Source organism: Psammomys obesus, unplaced genomic scaffold (genome assembly GCF_907164565.1).
Source record: "Psammomys obesus unplaced genomic scaffold, mPsaObe1.curated_primary_1811, whole genome shotgun sequence".
NCBI lineage: Eukaryota > Metazoa > Chordata > Mammalia > Rodentia > Muridae > Psammomys > Psammomys obesus.
Genome location: NW_026585698.1, coordinates 2,419,166 through 2,432,423, shown reverse-complemented (window position 1 = coordinate 2,432,423; position 13,258 = coordinate 2,419,166). Strand labels below are relative to the sequence as shown.

Here is a 13,258-nt window from a genome sequence, read left to right as displayed (position 1 = left end):
AACATACAAGTAGCTAAAGACAACTTTGAACTTGACCCTCCAGTATCCACCTTAAAAGTAATGGGATTGTTGGCATATGCCACCCACCATGGCACTTTCGTTTATTGGTTTGTATTGTCTGGGAAAGGGTTGCTTGCTCTTGAGTCTGGTCTGCATCCAATGCTGTGTAGGACGACCTTGAGCCTTCTGCCTCCACTTCCTTGGTGCTTGATTACAGACCTCTACGACATCTGGCTTGTCCTGTTTTGTTTGTTTTGAGACAGTCCTGGCTATCTTGGAACTCACTTTGTAGTCCAAGCTTGCTTGGAAGTCGTCATTCTTCTTGTCTGTGCCTCTGGAGCACTGGGTTTAAAGGTGTGTGCCACCCTCTCCTGCTGGGCTTCTAATAATGTCTTTAAGTTTGTTTGTTTGTTTGTTTGTTTCAAAACAGCTGTACCGGAATGGCCTCAGGTCCTGCCTTTGTCTCCCAAGTGCTGGGATTAAAGACTGTGACACCACATTTGTTTATAAAATTAAAGATTAAATATTAATTTTAGGGCATTTTTGATAAGCCATATTATAGACCTGTTTAATATGAGCTACATTATCTCCTTTTTTTTTTCTTCGCCCATAGTTTTCTGAAAGAATCCATGTCTTAGAGTCACCTATGACAAAAGGCTACGTTGCATCCATAACCGCATGGTGACAAGGTTCAAGGGGCCCATATTTTCTTCTCATTATCTCACTGCCTGCTGTTTAGTCCCTGGCTTCTTCCTCTATAGCTGGGATTTCAGGGATCACTGATCTCTTTCAAGACCTCATTAAAAAACAATAACAACAAAATCTGTTCAATTATGAAAAGACCTTATCTTTAAATACACCTTCTCATTTCTTTGGCATTTCTGTTTTTTGTTTTGTTTTTTAATCTCTGTTTTTTGGGTGCTAAATCATGAGTACTTACCTACACTCTGAGTTTCTAAAGCACTTCAATTAAAATAGAGAATTGGCTGTGGTGGCACCGGCTTTTAATCCCAGCACTTTAATCCCAGGCCAGCCTGGTCTACAGAGTGAGTTCCAGGACAGCCAGGGCTACACCGAGAAACCCTGTCTTGAAAAACCAAAGAGAGAGAGAGAGAATTGGGGGCTGGAGAGTTGGCTCCGGGGTTAAGAGCTCTTCCAGAAGACCTGGGTTCAATTCCTAGCATCCTCATGGCAGCTTTACAACTGTCTGTAACTCCAGTTCCTCACACAGATGTACATAAAGGCAAAATACGAATGCACATAAAATAAAAATAAATTATTTTAAAAAGTAGAATTGACAGATTAATCTTTAAACTTTCAAAAGCAGATCCCAGGACACACTCTGCTTTATCCAGGTTACTGGCTCACATACATGAATTTTAATTTTTTTCCCAGTACCTAGATTATATGCTTCTATGTGTTTTAGTCCTGCCATCTTGATGGAAGATAAAAAGCATACGTTGACACTGTTAGATTTGTAGGGATCGGAATGTCGTTTCATAATGAAAACAGTTGTTAAAATAATTCGTGGCTTTTTGAGGCTGGTTCTCACACTGCATCTGAGGATGTTGGGTGTCCAATCGCTGGTGTTCTCAGGATGGAAGTGGCACAGCTCTGGAGCTGGAGTTACAGCGCCCTCTACGTGAGTGCTATGGAAAGACAGGTTGCCTGCAAGACTCCCTGTGTGTGGTCTGTTTTCTTCTTTCTTTTCTTTTTTTTTCTGTTGTTGTTTCTTGTTTTTTGAGACAGGGTTTGTCTGTGCACCCCTGGCTGTCCTGGAACTGGATCTGTAAATCAGGCTGGCCTTGCACTCAGAGATCCACCTGTCTCTCTCCTGAGTGCTGGGATTAAAGGCAGGTGTCACTACTGCCCTGCTAAAATTTTTTACTTTTATGTGTAGGGGTGTTCGCCTATATATATGTCTGTGCACCAAGTATATACCTGGTGCCCAAAGAGGCCAGAGGAAGGAAGTCAGGGTTGTGGGCTGCCATGCAGGTGCTGAGAAATGAGCCCAGGTCCTCTGGAAGAGTTGCCAGTGCTAGTGCTCTTAATTTCATGCCATCGCTCCAGTGCTTCCCCTCCCCTCTTTTTAAAGACATGTGGCCCAGCCTGACCTCAAATTCACTGTGTAGCTCTGACCATCTACCTCAAAATCTGGACTTGCCAGCGAGAGCCACTGTGACCAGTTTTGTTTGTTTGTTTGTGAGAATCTCACACTGCAGTCCAGAAATATAAATCTGAGTCATTCTGCTGAATTAAAAAAAACAAAACAAAACAAAAAAACCAACTATCTGCATATTTTTCCTTTGGCAGTAAACATTCTCATTTTCCTAGTTACTAATTTATTAGCAAATATCTTTCTAGTAGAGTACAAAGAACTAATAATTTGTTGTTGTTGTTATTTTAGACCAAATCCTCAGGTGAGCAAGTGTGGCAACATCACCAGATTCTCCTCAGAAAGAAGATTTTGCAAAGGACCAATGACTCTGTGTCCTGCATCCTTTCATCTTTTCCTACTCTGCAGCCATGTCTCGGTCCTGCCATGCAAAGCCTTCCAAATCAGTCAAGACAAAGCTACACAAAAAGAAAAGCATCCCGACAAAGAAGAAGACAGCAAAGCAGGCTGCCAAACATGGGGCATCAGGGAAGGCGGTGAACCCTGGAAAACTGAAGAAACTAATTCAGGGAAGAGATGCTAAGAAACAAACAGAGGACAAAAGCTCCAAGCCGACCCCAAGTCTTCTGACAAGAGCTGGAGCTGCCAGAATGAATCAGGATCCAACCCAAGTCCTTTTTCAGAATCCAGAGTCCTTAACTTGCAACGGGTTCACAATGGCTCTCCGGAGGACCTCTCTTAGCTGGAGACTCTCCCAGCGCTCGGCAGTCACACCCAAACCTAAGAAAGCGCCGCCTTCAAAGAGTTTTGGGAAGCAGCAGTGTAGTCATAATACCCAGGAAGACACCGGGGTGAAGCACTCAGAAAACGATCCGGTCCCCAGCCAAGATGCCCTCACGTCCCCAGACACGGAGAAGCTAATTGGTGAACAGAACACGTGTTTAGCTGAAGGTGAGAGCCAAGAGATAACCCAGTCTTCGCCTCAGAGGGTAGAAGATGCCCAAAGCTGTCCCTCCACATACGGGAACCCTGCAGCAGGGGCCCCATGCGGGCCACCGGAAGGCGCATGCTGTAATGGACCACTCTCTTATCCGACATCCGATGGTGTGAGCATTGCCCCTCAGGAGTGTGCTCCTTTGCCCCAAACGTCAGCTCCCGAAGTCACCTCTCAGAACACTAGCAATCAGTTAGAAGACTTGGGGTCCCAAGTAGAGTGTCTGCAGCTATCTGATCCTTCTCTGAATCCTATGGGACGTGAACGTAACAGCTTCCCTCCCTCCAGTTTTAAGATTGTTCCTGAACTGGACCTTAATACCTGCATGTCTCTTGATGGCTCTATATATCCCACAGCGCTGATAAAATTCCTTTTGGCAGGCTCACAGTCAGATGTCCTTGACACTAAACCCCAAGAAGAAACCCTCAAAACTACCCCAGATCAAGTGGGATGCCACCCAGATCAGGGTCTGGATGCCACTTCTGTCCTAGGACCAACTTTCAGTACTCACCCGCATCAGTGGGGATTTCCTGGTGCTAACCTCGTTCACTGTGAGGCCCTGGGCAAGGGCTCAGACTCACCAGAGACTCTTGGTGCTATTCCTATGCTAAACCAACAAGGAACTGTGGGTGTGGGCATGGGTGCGTCCCCGTACCTGCCTATCTTCCTTCCTGCAAACACAATGGCTACCTACAGCGGTGCTCCTCCCGGGCCTGAGCCCCACAGCTCTGCCTCCTGTGGGCTCGAGGTCCAAGGTGCTATACCGATTTTAACTTTGGGCTCAGGACACACATCCCAACCCCCACCCATCTCCGAGTCAAGTTCAATACCTCTGGTAATAGCTGCAAACAGTATTCAGGATGAGAAGCAGTTGTGTGCAAGCCGGCTTCCAGCTAGCACGCAAGGGTTTACGATCGCCCCCGAGAACGGACTCCAGCTGGTTCCGCTGGATCTTACCCAGTGCCCTCCGTCTGCTCCCAGCAAATTGGAAGGAGTGATTTCTCCGGTCAGCGTGACCGGCTCAGCTGATGTCAAAACCCCCGGGATGTCTGTGCCAGTTTCAGGGGCCGGTCCCTCGCCTCACCCGTGTAAATCTACGCCGCCAACTGTGGAGAAGAAGAAACGCAAGCCGTGTGGGGTCTGTGGGCCCTGCCAGCAGAAAGCCAACTGCGGCGAATGTACCTACTGCAAGAACAGAAAGAACAGCCACCAGATCTGCAAGAAGAGGAAATGCGAGGTGCTCAAAAAGAAGCCAGATGCCACCTCACAGGTCCAGGTGAGGAAGCAGCCCGGGGCCGGGAGTGTCTCCGGGTCTCGGCGCAGGGTCAGCCGCCAGCCCCGACCCCACAACACTTGTAAAACGCAGATCTCGCTATCAGAACTTGAGGATGATGTCGTGTGGTGGAGTCATGGCGGGGGGGATTGAATCTGGGGGTCCTCCCTACGCTAAGCATGCTCTCTACCCTTACTCCCTTCCTCAGCTTTTATCTTCACCTCCTGAGATCTGTAGTTTAGGTTAGACCTAGCTAGCCAAGGATTACCCTGCCCTCTACTCCTGCGTTGAGTGGCACAGGGCTGCCGGCGACTCCTGAGACGGTGAAGTTCTGAGCACACCCTCATGCATTTGGAACACAGGGGCTCATGAAAACGCACAAATAAAAGTGATTTTTTTTTTTTTTTCACTGAAGTAAGGGTTAGTGCGAAAAGGTGTGCGCTATGTCTCCAGGTCTGATAACCCGAGCTTGAGCCTTGGGACCTGCATGGTGGAAGGAAAAAAAATCAACTCTTGAAACTTCTCCACTGCCTCCACAACGCGCATGTCAGGCATGAGCCCGTGCATGATTAAGAGTTACTGTGAATTTGAGGCCGCCACAGTGAGCCCCCTACTTCAGAAAAGATTATGAACTTTTTAAAAAAAAGACTTATTTATTTATTATTTATACAGTATTCTGCCTGCATGTATTCCTGCAGACCAGTAGAGGGCACCAGATCTCATTATAGATGGTTGCGAGCCACCATGTGTTTCCTGGGAATTGAACTCAGAACCTTTGGAAGAACAGCCAGTGCTCTTAACCTCTGAGCCACCTCTCCAGCCCGGTGAACTTTTTTAAAACTTATTTTTATGTACATCGGTGTTTTGCATACATGTATGTCTGAATGAGGCTGTCAGATCCCCTGAAACAGAAGTTACAGACAGCTGTGAGCTGCCATGTGGGTGCTGGGAATTGAACCCTGGACCTCTGGAAGAGCAGCCTGTGCTTTTAATCACTGAACCACTTCCCATCCCCAAGGTTGTGAACTTTTAACCACATTAGCCTTTTAACTTCTAGACTTAAATTGCCAGTCCACAAACGCTGCCTTCCTCTTTGAGATTTTGATAAAGCGTTAGATCATTCAGACGATCTTGTGTTGATGGGTATTTAAAGGTTTTCTCCCCAGATGGATACTTAATGACCCTGGCACATGCTTTAACCCTAGCACTCAGATGCTTAGGCAGGAGGATTGCTTTGTGTTTGAGGCCAACCTATGTTTATAGCATGATCATTTTTGAAAATAACAAAAATGGGGAGGGGGGGGGTCAGGGAAGATCATTTTTTAAAAAAAATTTTGGAGACAGATTCACACTGTTTAGACCAGACGGTCCTACAATCAACAGAGATCTGTCTCCTGAGTGCTGGGATCTCCCTTAAACAGCCAGCAGTACTTATTCAAACTAGTTCTCTCTCTCTCTCTCTCTCTCTCTCTCTCTCACACACACACACACACACACTCTTCAGTTACAAATAGTTCACGGATACATCTCTAACACAATACTCGCTGGGCCATCTCCCTTGTATGCTAGTTTTTCAAATGCTACTTATTTGGGGGTTTCTTAAAGCCTATACTTCTCTTCCAACCCCCCAACCCCAGGTAGGAGAAAAAGTTGGAAGGGAAAGGAGACATAGACCTGTTTACTTCTTCCGGCTGGGGAGAGTCGTAGGATTCTTTCGGGGGCAGTACCAGTCTCAGGAGGTCCAGAAGTCCAGGTAACCAGCAAAGGAAAGCGGCAAGCAGTCCTCCACCTGTTGCCGCTGCCTCTTCTTCCTCTGGGCTGTCATATTTATACCCCTCAGAGTCCTCAGACTTCAACTAACTCCAGCTGGCAAAGACCACGGCCCTGCACGAGGCGATTATCAGCCGTGGACAAACTAAAACGCTTGGGATTATAACCAGAAACAAAACAAAACATGTTTACACAACATAACTGAGTTAAAGAAATCAAAAGTTCCGTTATACAAATGCACTTCATCAAAAGTGCTGGTTAATAAGCAAGAACCATGCACAATTGTTGTCTTTCTCAAACCCCTTCCCTGTTGGCTCAACAGTTTGCTTTCCATGTGATGATCGGAAATATAAAGCCAGCTTGCTGTCTCTGCTGTCTGCTTCATCTACGTCCTATTGCATTACGAGGTCTGCGTGCCTGCTTCTCCATTCTTTCGGCCACAGCTCTATGTGAAGCCCTTATTTGTTGCTGAATTTCAGTGTTCAATCTGCTATCAAGCTGTGGTTTGTTTGTTTTTTTGTTTTTATCTTTTTTGCCTTCACGTGCTATATACCCCAGATTTATTCACAAAGAAGCCACTAGCAGAAGGGTTGGAATGTTAAATAACCCCTCTTCTTAGCGAATCCTATATAAACACACAGATGTTTGTGGTATAAAATATGAACAGCTTGGTGTGGTGGCTCATGCTTTTAGTCCCAGCATGTGGGAGGCAGAGGCAGGCGGATCTCTGAGTTCAAGGCAAACCTTGTCTACATGCGTTCCAGGACAGCAAGGGCTACACAGGGAAGCCCTGTCTCATAGAACAAGACCACTATCAGCAACAACCAAAAACAAAACAAAAACAAACCTTTTAAGATTTTATAGGTTTTTGTTTTTGTTTTTCCCCTTTGAGACAAGGTTTCTCCATGTAGTCTTGGCTTTCCTGAACTCCCTTTGTAGAGCAGGCTGGCCTTGAACTCACAGCAGCAATCTTCTGCCTCTGCCTCGCTAAGTGCTAGCCTTAAAGGCTACCACCATCCGGCTGAGGCTTCAGTTTGCTAGCAACTAATATAAGATATTCAAGAGGGTGGCTGAGTCGCCTTCCATTTGCATGTATGCTCCCCTCTGACTCTGCTCTCCTTTGAGAAAGGGTCTCATATCCTAGGCTGTCCCCCTAACTAGCCAAGAATGATATCTCGGGGAGGACTGTTTGGCTTAAAGTCCATCAGTAGGAGAAGCCAGGGCAGGAAGGAAGAAGAAAGCACCGAGTGACACTAACCGGCTTGCTCTTCATGGGCTGCACAGCCTTCATTAACCTGTAGAATCCTCCAGCCATTGTATTTTCTAATGTGATATTCTGTTGGTATTGTATGCAGTCTTTACTGCTCCAGATCCCAAGTCAGCTGTTTATCGAAAGGGAGTTGATTTGTTTTAGTGGAGAACTGCAGCTAGGAACCATTACCTTGATGATAAAATATTATTGCAATCTTAGAAAGTTGATATGGGAGCCAAGGACACAGCTCAGCAGGTTACCTCCAAGTCTGATGATTTGAGCGCTATCCCTGGGACCCAGTTGGTAGAGCCAAGGTTCTCTGACCTCCACGTTTGAACCAAGATTTTCAAGCCAGCCTACCCATAAATAAATGTAATAAATTTCAATAAGTTACTGCTTGGTGTTTTGAGACAATGGTTAATGTAAATCCAGCTGGCCTCAAACTTACTATGTAGCTAAGACTGGCCTGGGATTTCCGATCCTCCTGCCTCCATTCCCCAAGTGCTGGGGTAGGCCATGCCCCTTTTGCATTGTTTTCTGAGACAATATATCATTATGCTGCATAGCTTGGCATTTCTCTTGCCTCAAGACCTCTCCAGGTGTGGCGAGCACAGTTTTAATGCCAGCACTCCTGAGGCAGAGGCAGTGCTAGGGCAGAACACGGTTCCACAGAGAAACCTGTCCGGAAAAACAAAACAAAAACAACAAGAACAAGAATAAAAACAGAGGTATGGGGCCAGGAGCCTGGGTAACAGGCTGTAGTAATGGGGTTCCTCCAGGGCCTTCTTCAGCTCCTGCTCTGGCTTCCTTTTATAACGGGCTGTGATTGGACGGGGCGAGCCAAATAAACCCTCTCCTCCCCTAAGCTGGCTTTGGTCAGCATTTTATCATAGCAATAAGAAGCAAATAGGCTACTTCCCAAAATGTTAAAATGTTATGCATGGTCAAGCAGCGGCATTCTGGGTTATATGGTAAAGTGCCATACTGATTACAGCACCATCTCTGTGGTTTTGGTTTGTTTGCTTGCTTGCTTTTTTGTTGTTTGTGTTTTGAGACAGGGTCTCACTGTGTAACCTTGTCTGGTGTGGAACTCACAGATCCACCTGCCTCTGCCTTCCGTATGCTTGAATTAAAGGCGTGTGCTACCAAGCCTCAGTGATCATTACTTTTAGACAAGCCCTTGCTGTAGCTTCAGGCTCTTTTGGAATCTGCTACATAGCCCAAACCAGTCTCAAAGTGACATATGCTCTTGCCCCAGTCTGTTGAATATGGGAAGTACAGGCACAAGGCAACATGCCTGCCCAGAAATGTCATTCTGATGGCCCAGATCAGATGCTTTTAGTATGGTATGGCCATGCATCAGAAATTTCAGAAGTTTGATTCTCACTTTATTTCACCTTTTGTGATAGGATTTGGGAGTGAATGGCGCATCACTTGCCCAGTTTATTTAGTGTATATGATGTAGAAGTTTCTAAGATAGATGAGTTTTAGCTTGCCTCAAGTTTGAGCCCAGCCCAAGATAGAAAGGGATCGGGCACGGTTGCCCATTCTATCTTGTAGGCGCTGTTTTTTAAACTATTTGGAGTTCCTAAAGCCTCTACCTCCCTTCCAACCCCCCAATTCCAGGTAGGAGAGAAAGGTTAGAAGGGAAAGGAGATGTAGTCCTCTTTAGACTTAGTTCCGGTCATTGGGTTCTTTGGGAAAATACCAGTTTCAGGGTCAGGATACCCCGCAGTCCAGGTAACCAGCAACCTCCTTTCTCCATCCATGTCCTCAAAGCCTTCTCTCTGGCCAACCGTCTCCTTGAAGCCCTTAAGCCTTCTCTCTCTGGGCTTGTGTTTTACTAACTGCAGCTGGCAAAAACCACGCCCCTCTTCATGCAGCATGAGGCAATTATCAGCTGTGGACAAACTAAGGCAGTCCCATATCCCACACTTTGGATTAAAACAATAACCTGCGTACATAACATAACTGAATTTTTAAAGAAACAGAAACTCCCACTACACTACCTAAATCATGCTGGTATGAGTTTGGATCCCCAGGACTTATGCAAAGAGCTGAGCAGAGGCTTGTGCCTGGAATCCCTCCTCTGGAGAGGTAGAGAGTTGGATAGCTATGGCTCGCTGGCTAGTTAATCTAGCCAAATGAATGAGCTCCTGCTTCATGAGGGACCCTGCTTCAACAAACAAGGTAGATGGCTTGGGAGGAACAGCTTAGGCTAACCTGACCTCTGACCTCCACATGTCTGTGTGCACGTACACTCGAAAATGCACACACATGAGTAACTCCACTTTCAGATGCAGCAAGGACCAGTTCTCACCAGTTCTTCAAGTCTGTGCAGCAGAATTTTTCCTGTCTGAGCATAGTGAAAGAGCTGGTTTGTTCCCATGTGAAGCAGACCTCTTCGTGGTTTCCATTGAGATAACCATGCCACAGCCATTTTCTTGTTCCTTTGTAATGAGAGGGTTTTGGTGACTCTGTGCTTTTAGGGATGTTTACATTCTAGGCTATTTTTATGTCATATTCCATATGCAAACTTAGTTTGTGGTCAAATTTACTGCTAAAGAGCAAAGAGGGTGAAGACTAGGAGGGGACAGGAGAGCAGGGCAGTGGATGGCTTCAGCTGACCCCAGCCATGGAATGCTGGATGGTATAGAGCACGTAGATTACAGGTTACACGCAGCAAAAGCACCCTGCCGATGTGTGTGCATTTCTTCTTAGAGAGCTACTTTGCACCTACAGGTTGCAAGATTTGTTAACCAAGTGTCAGAAATCAAATTTAAAAACATTATCAAAAGGATTTGCTCATTTTCTTGTATATGAATGTTTACCTGTATGCATGTAAGTACAATTCAGGCATGGTGACCACAGAAGTCAGAAGAAGCCTTTAGATCCCCCAGAAATGGAGTTACAGACAGCCATGAGCCACCATGTGGGTGCTGAAACGGAACACAGGTCCTCTCTGTGCATGCAGCAAGTCTGAACCTCTGAGCCATCTCTTCAGCTCCTTCAAATATTTGTTTTAAAATATGTTTTACTTTATTGAACAGTTTTTCTGCATTTGTTAAGAACCAACAACCTAGCCAGGCATGGTGGCATCTACAGTACTTGGGAGGCAGAGGCAGGCAGACCTGTGAGTTCAATGCCAGTCTGGTCTACAGACTGAGTTCAGGGACAGTCAATGCTACACAAAGAAACCCTGTTTGAAATTAAATAAGTAAACAAGCAAACAAACAAATAAGCAAACAAGTAAAAGAACCAAGCCAGATGTGCTGGTTTATGAGCCAACAACCAAGCCAAGTGTGCTGGTTTAAGCCTATTGTAATTTCAGCTCCTGGGAGATGGACACAGGAGTTCAAAGTCATCCCTGGCTATAGAAAGCTAGCCTGGGCTATAGGAAACCCTGACTCGAACAAATCAAGAAAGAAAGATGGAACAGAATGAGCCCACACCTGAAGACTGTCTTCATTACTAGCTAGCCATACAACTTTTAATGATATTTGAGATTTTGACTTGCAAAACTCTAAACTAGAAAAGGAAAGGGAGACAGAAGGAAGCCAGCACAGTGAGTGCTCAGTGGACTAGAGCAGGCAGGGTCTCGTAGCCCAGGCTGACCTCAGACTTGCCCTGTAGCTAAGAATGACCATGAACTTCTCATCCTCCTGCCTCCACCTCTGTTATTGGGATTACAGGTGTGTACAGACATGCAATGCTGCAGCTGGAACCTAGGAATGTGTATATGTCAGGCAAACACCCTTCGGACGGCTAGAGTGTGTCTGTCATGTTTCCAGTGGGGATAACTGGAAGCAGCCAACACTGAGTCACTGAAGAGGTTTATGAAGGGTTCACAGGAATGGGAAAGATAGTTTTAATTTTTTTCACAACACAGTCTTATTAACACATTTAAAGTGTGTGTGTCTGTGTGTGTGTGTGTGTGTGTGTGTGTGAGTGAATGAGGGAGAGGTCATAGAGTGTTCTGAGCATCACAGCCCATGTGTGGAGGGCAGAGGATGTTCGGATGAGTGTGTCTCCACATCGTGGGTACGGGGGGCTGAACCTGGGTTATTCAGCCTGGCTGCAAGCGCCCTCTACCTGCTGAGTCACCTCCAGCCTCCTCTGGTCGTGTATTTACACAGTATGGTACCTCACTACTGTGTTCAGTGTTTTCAGTTTTGAGGCTCATGGCTCTCGAGCTTCCTTCGACGGTGCCTACACGCACGCCCAGTGCTTGGCTTTGGCATTGCAGTAACACGACAATTAGGGTGTGTTCCCCATCCTGTGCTGTGAGCTTTTGTCTCTCTTCTGACATGTTTTCATGCCAAGCACGGTGACATGACTGTAATCCTAGTACCCGGGAGGATTGGTGGCAGGATCAGTGAGCTCACAACTTCAAGACCACCCTTGGTACCATAGAGAAACTACTCAGTTACACACAGTTTCACCTTGTCTTTAATAACAACAATAATAAACATTAATAGTATTTATTAGTTTATTTTTGGTTTTTGAGACAGTTTCTCTGTGTGGCCCTGACTGTCCTGGAACTCGCTCTGTAGACCAGGCTGGCCTCAATCTCACAGAGATCCACCTGCTTCTGCTCCCAGTTGCTGGTATTAAAGGTATGTACCACCCCAGCCTGGGTGTTTTTAAAAATTTGATGAACTCTTATTCTATCTATTCCACTCCTTCACCCACCTCTATGGTTGTTTTTGCCAAATCTTTTTCATGCGGAATTATGAAGTGAAAATGTCCTATGAACTCTTCTAAGTGAACTTGGTCCCATGTTATTCCCTTCAGTGAGAAGTTTGTGGGGCTAGGATTCTCTTCTCCTTCATTCCTTTACCCATCATGCCCAGTATATGGATGTTGGTTAAATATGGTAAGCATAGTATGGAACTGTCTGTATGTGTATATATAATAGTGAACATTGATATCAGTTTGTGTTTGCTTTTTTTAATTTTAATTTTTGGCATTATTCTGCTCATTTTGAAAAAGGGTCTCACTAAGTGTCCCTGGCTCACCTGGCCAGACTGGCATTTAATTTTTAATCTTCTCACCTCAGCCTCCGAAGTCTTAGGGTTACATGGATGTTCTGTCAAATGCCAGGCAACATTGGTGTCTTGAAACAGGTTGATTTTGTTTTGTTTTGTGTTTTGGTTTTTTTAAGACAAGTTTTTTTGTGTGTAGCTTTGGACTCACTTTGTAGACCAGGTTGGTCTTGAAGCCACAGAGATCCACCCTCCTCTGCCTTCCTGGGTGCTGGGATTAAAGGTGTGCGCCACCATGCCCGACTCCAGGTTGATGATTTGTACACTGAGTCTTTATTGGGCCTCCAATGCTGCATTGAACATTTGACACACATTTCGTCTTACAGCAGTCCTCTGAAAAGACGATCTGCCTCCAGCTATTGAAATGATACTCCCGGGGCGCCAAGAGGCCAGATGGCTCGCCCGAGGCTGTAACTGATGTGGAGTTAGGATGTGGGTTGGGAGGTCTGTTGTTTTATCTACCATCTCTCTAAGGTGGGCTGATAAGAGAGTAGGAGGGCTGGAGGAGCAGGACCTGGCAGCGGCCTGGCTGAGGGGCAGTCCCAGAAGGAGATGTGCTGGAATCATAAATTCCTCTCTAGGTATAAAAATAGTTCTACTTCCCTGAATTTGTGTGTGCATGCATGTTTAGAGGACAGAGGTCAGCAATAATGTTTTCCTCCTATTCCTCAGACTGGTTGGCCAGCAAGATCAAGCAGCCCCCCCCCTTTTTGTTTTTGTTTTGTGAGACAGTGTTTCTCTGTGTAGCCCTAGCTGCCCTGGACTAGGGCTTTTGTAGACCAGGCTGGCCTCAAACTCACAGAGATCC

General features: G+C 45.9%; 1 protein-coding gene across 2 annotated transcripts in view; it reads left to right on the top strand.

Annotated features, from left to right (window-relative positions):
• The first annotated feature begins 2,526 nt into the window (after positions 1-2,526).
• Positions 2,527-13,258, top strand: part of Tet1 (tet methylcytosine dioxygenase 1) — a 66,300-nt gene continuing 55,568 nt past the window's right edge. For both annotated transcript variants that reach the window (XM_055598855.1, XM_055598854.1), the window contains exon 1: positions 2,527-4,386. In XM_055598855.1, the coding sequence (XP_055454830.1) occupies positions 2,527-4,386 (1,860 nt within the window). The remainder of the gene's footprint in view (positions 4,387-13,258) is intronic.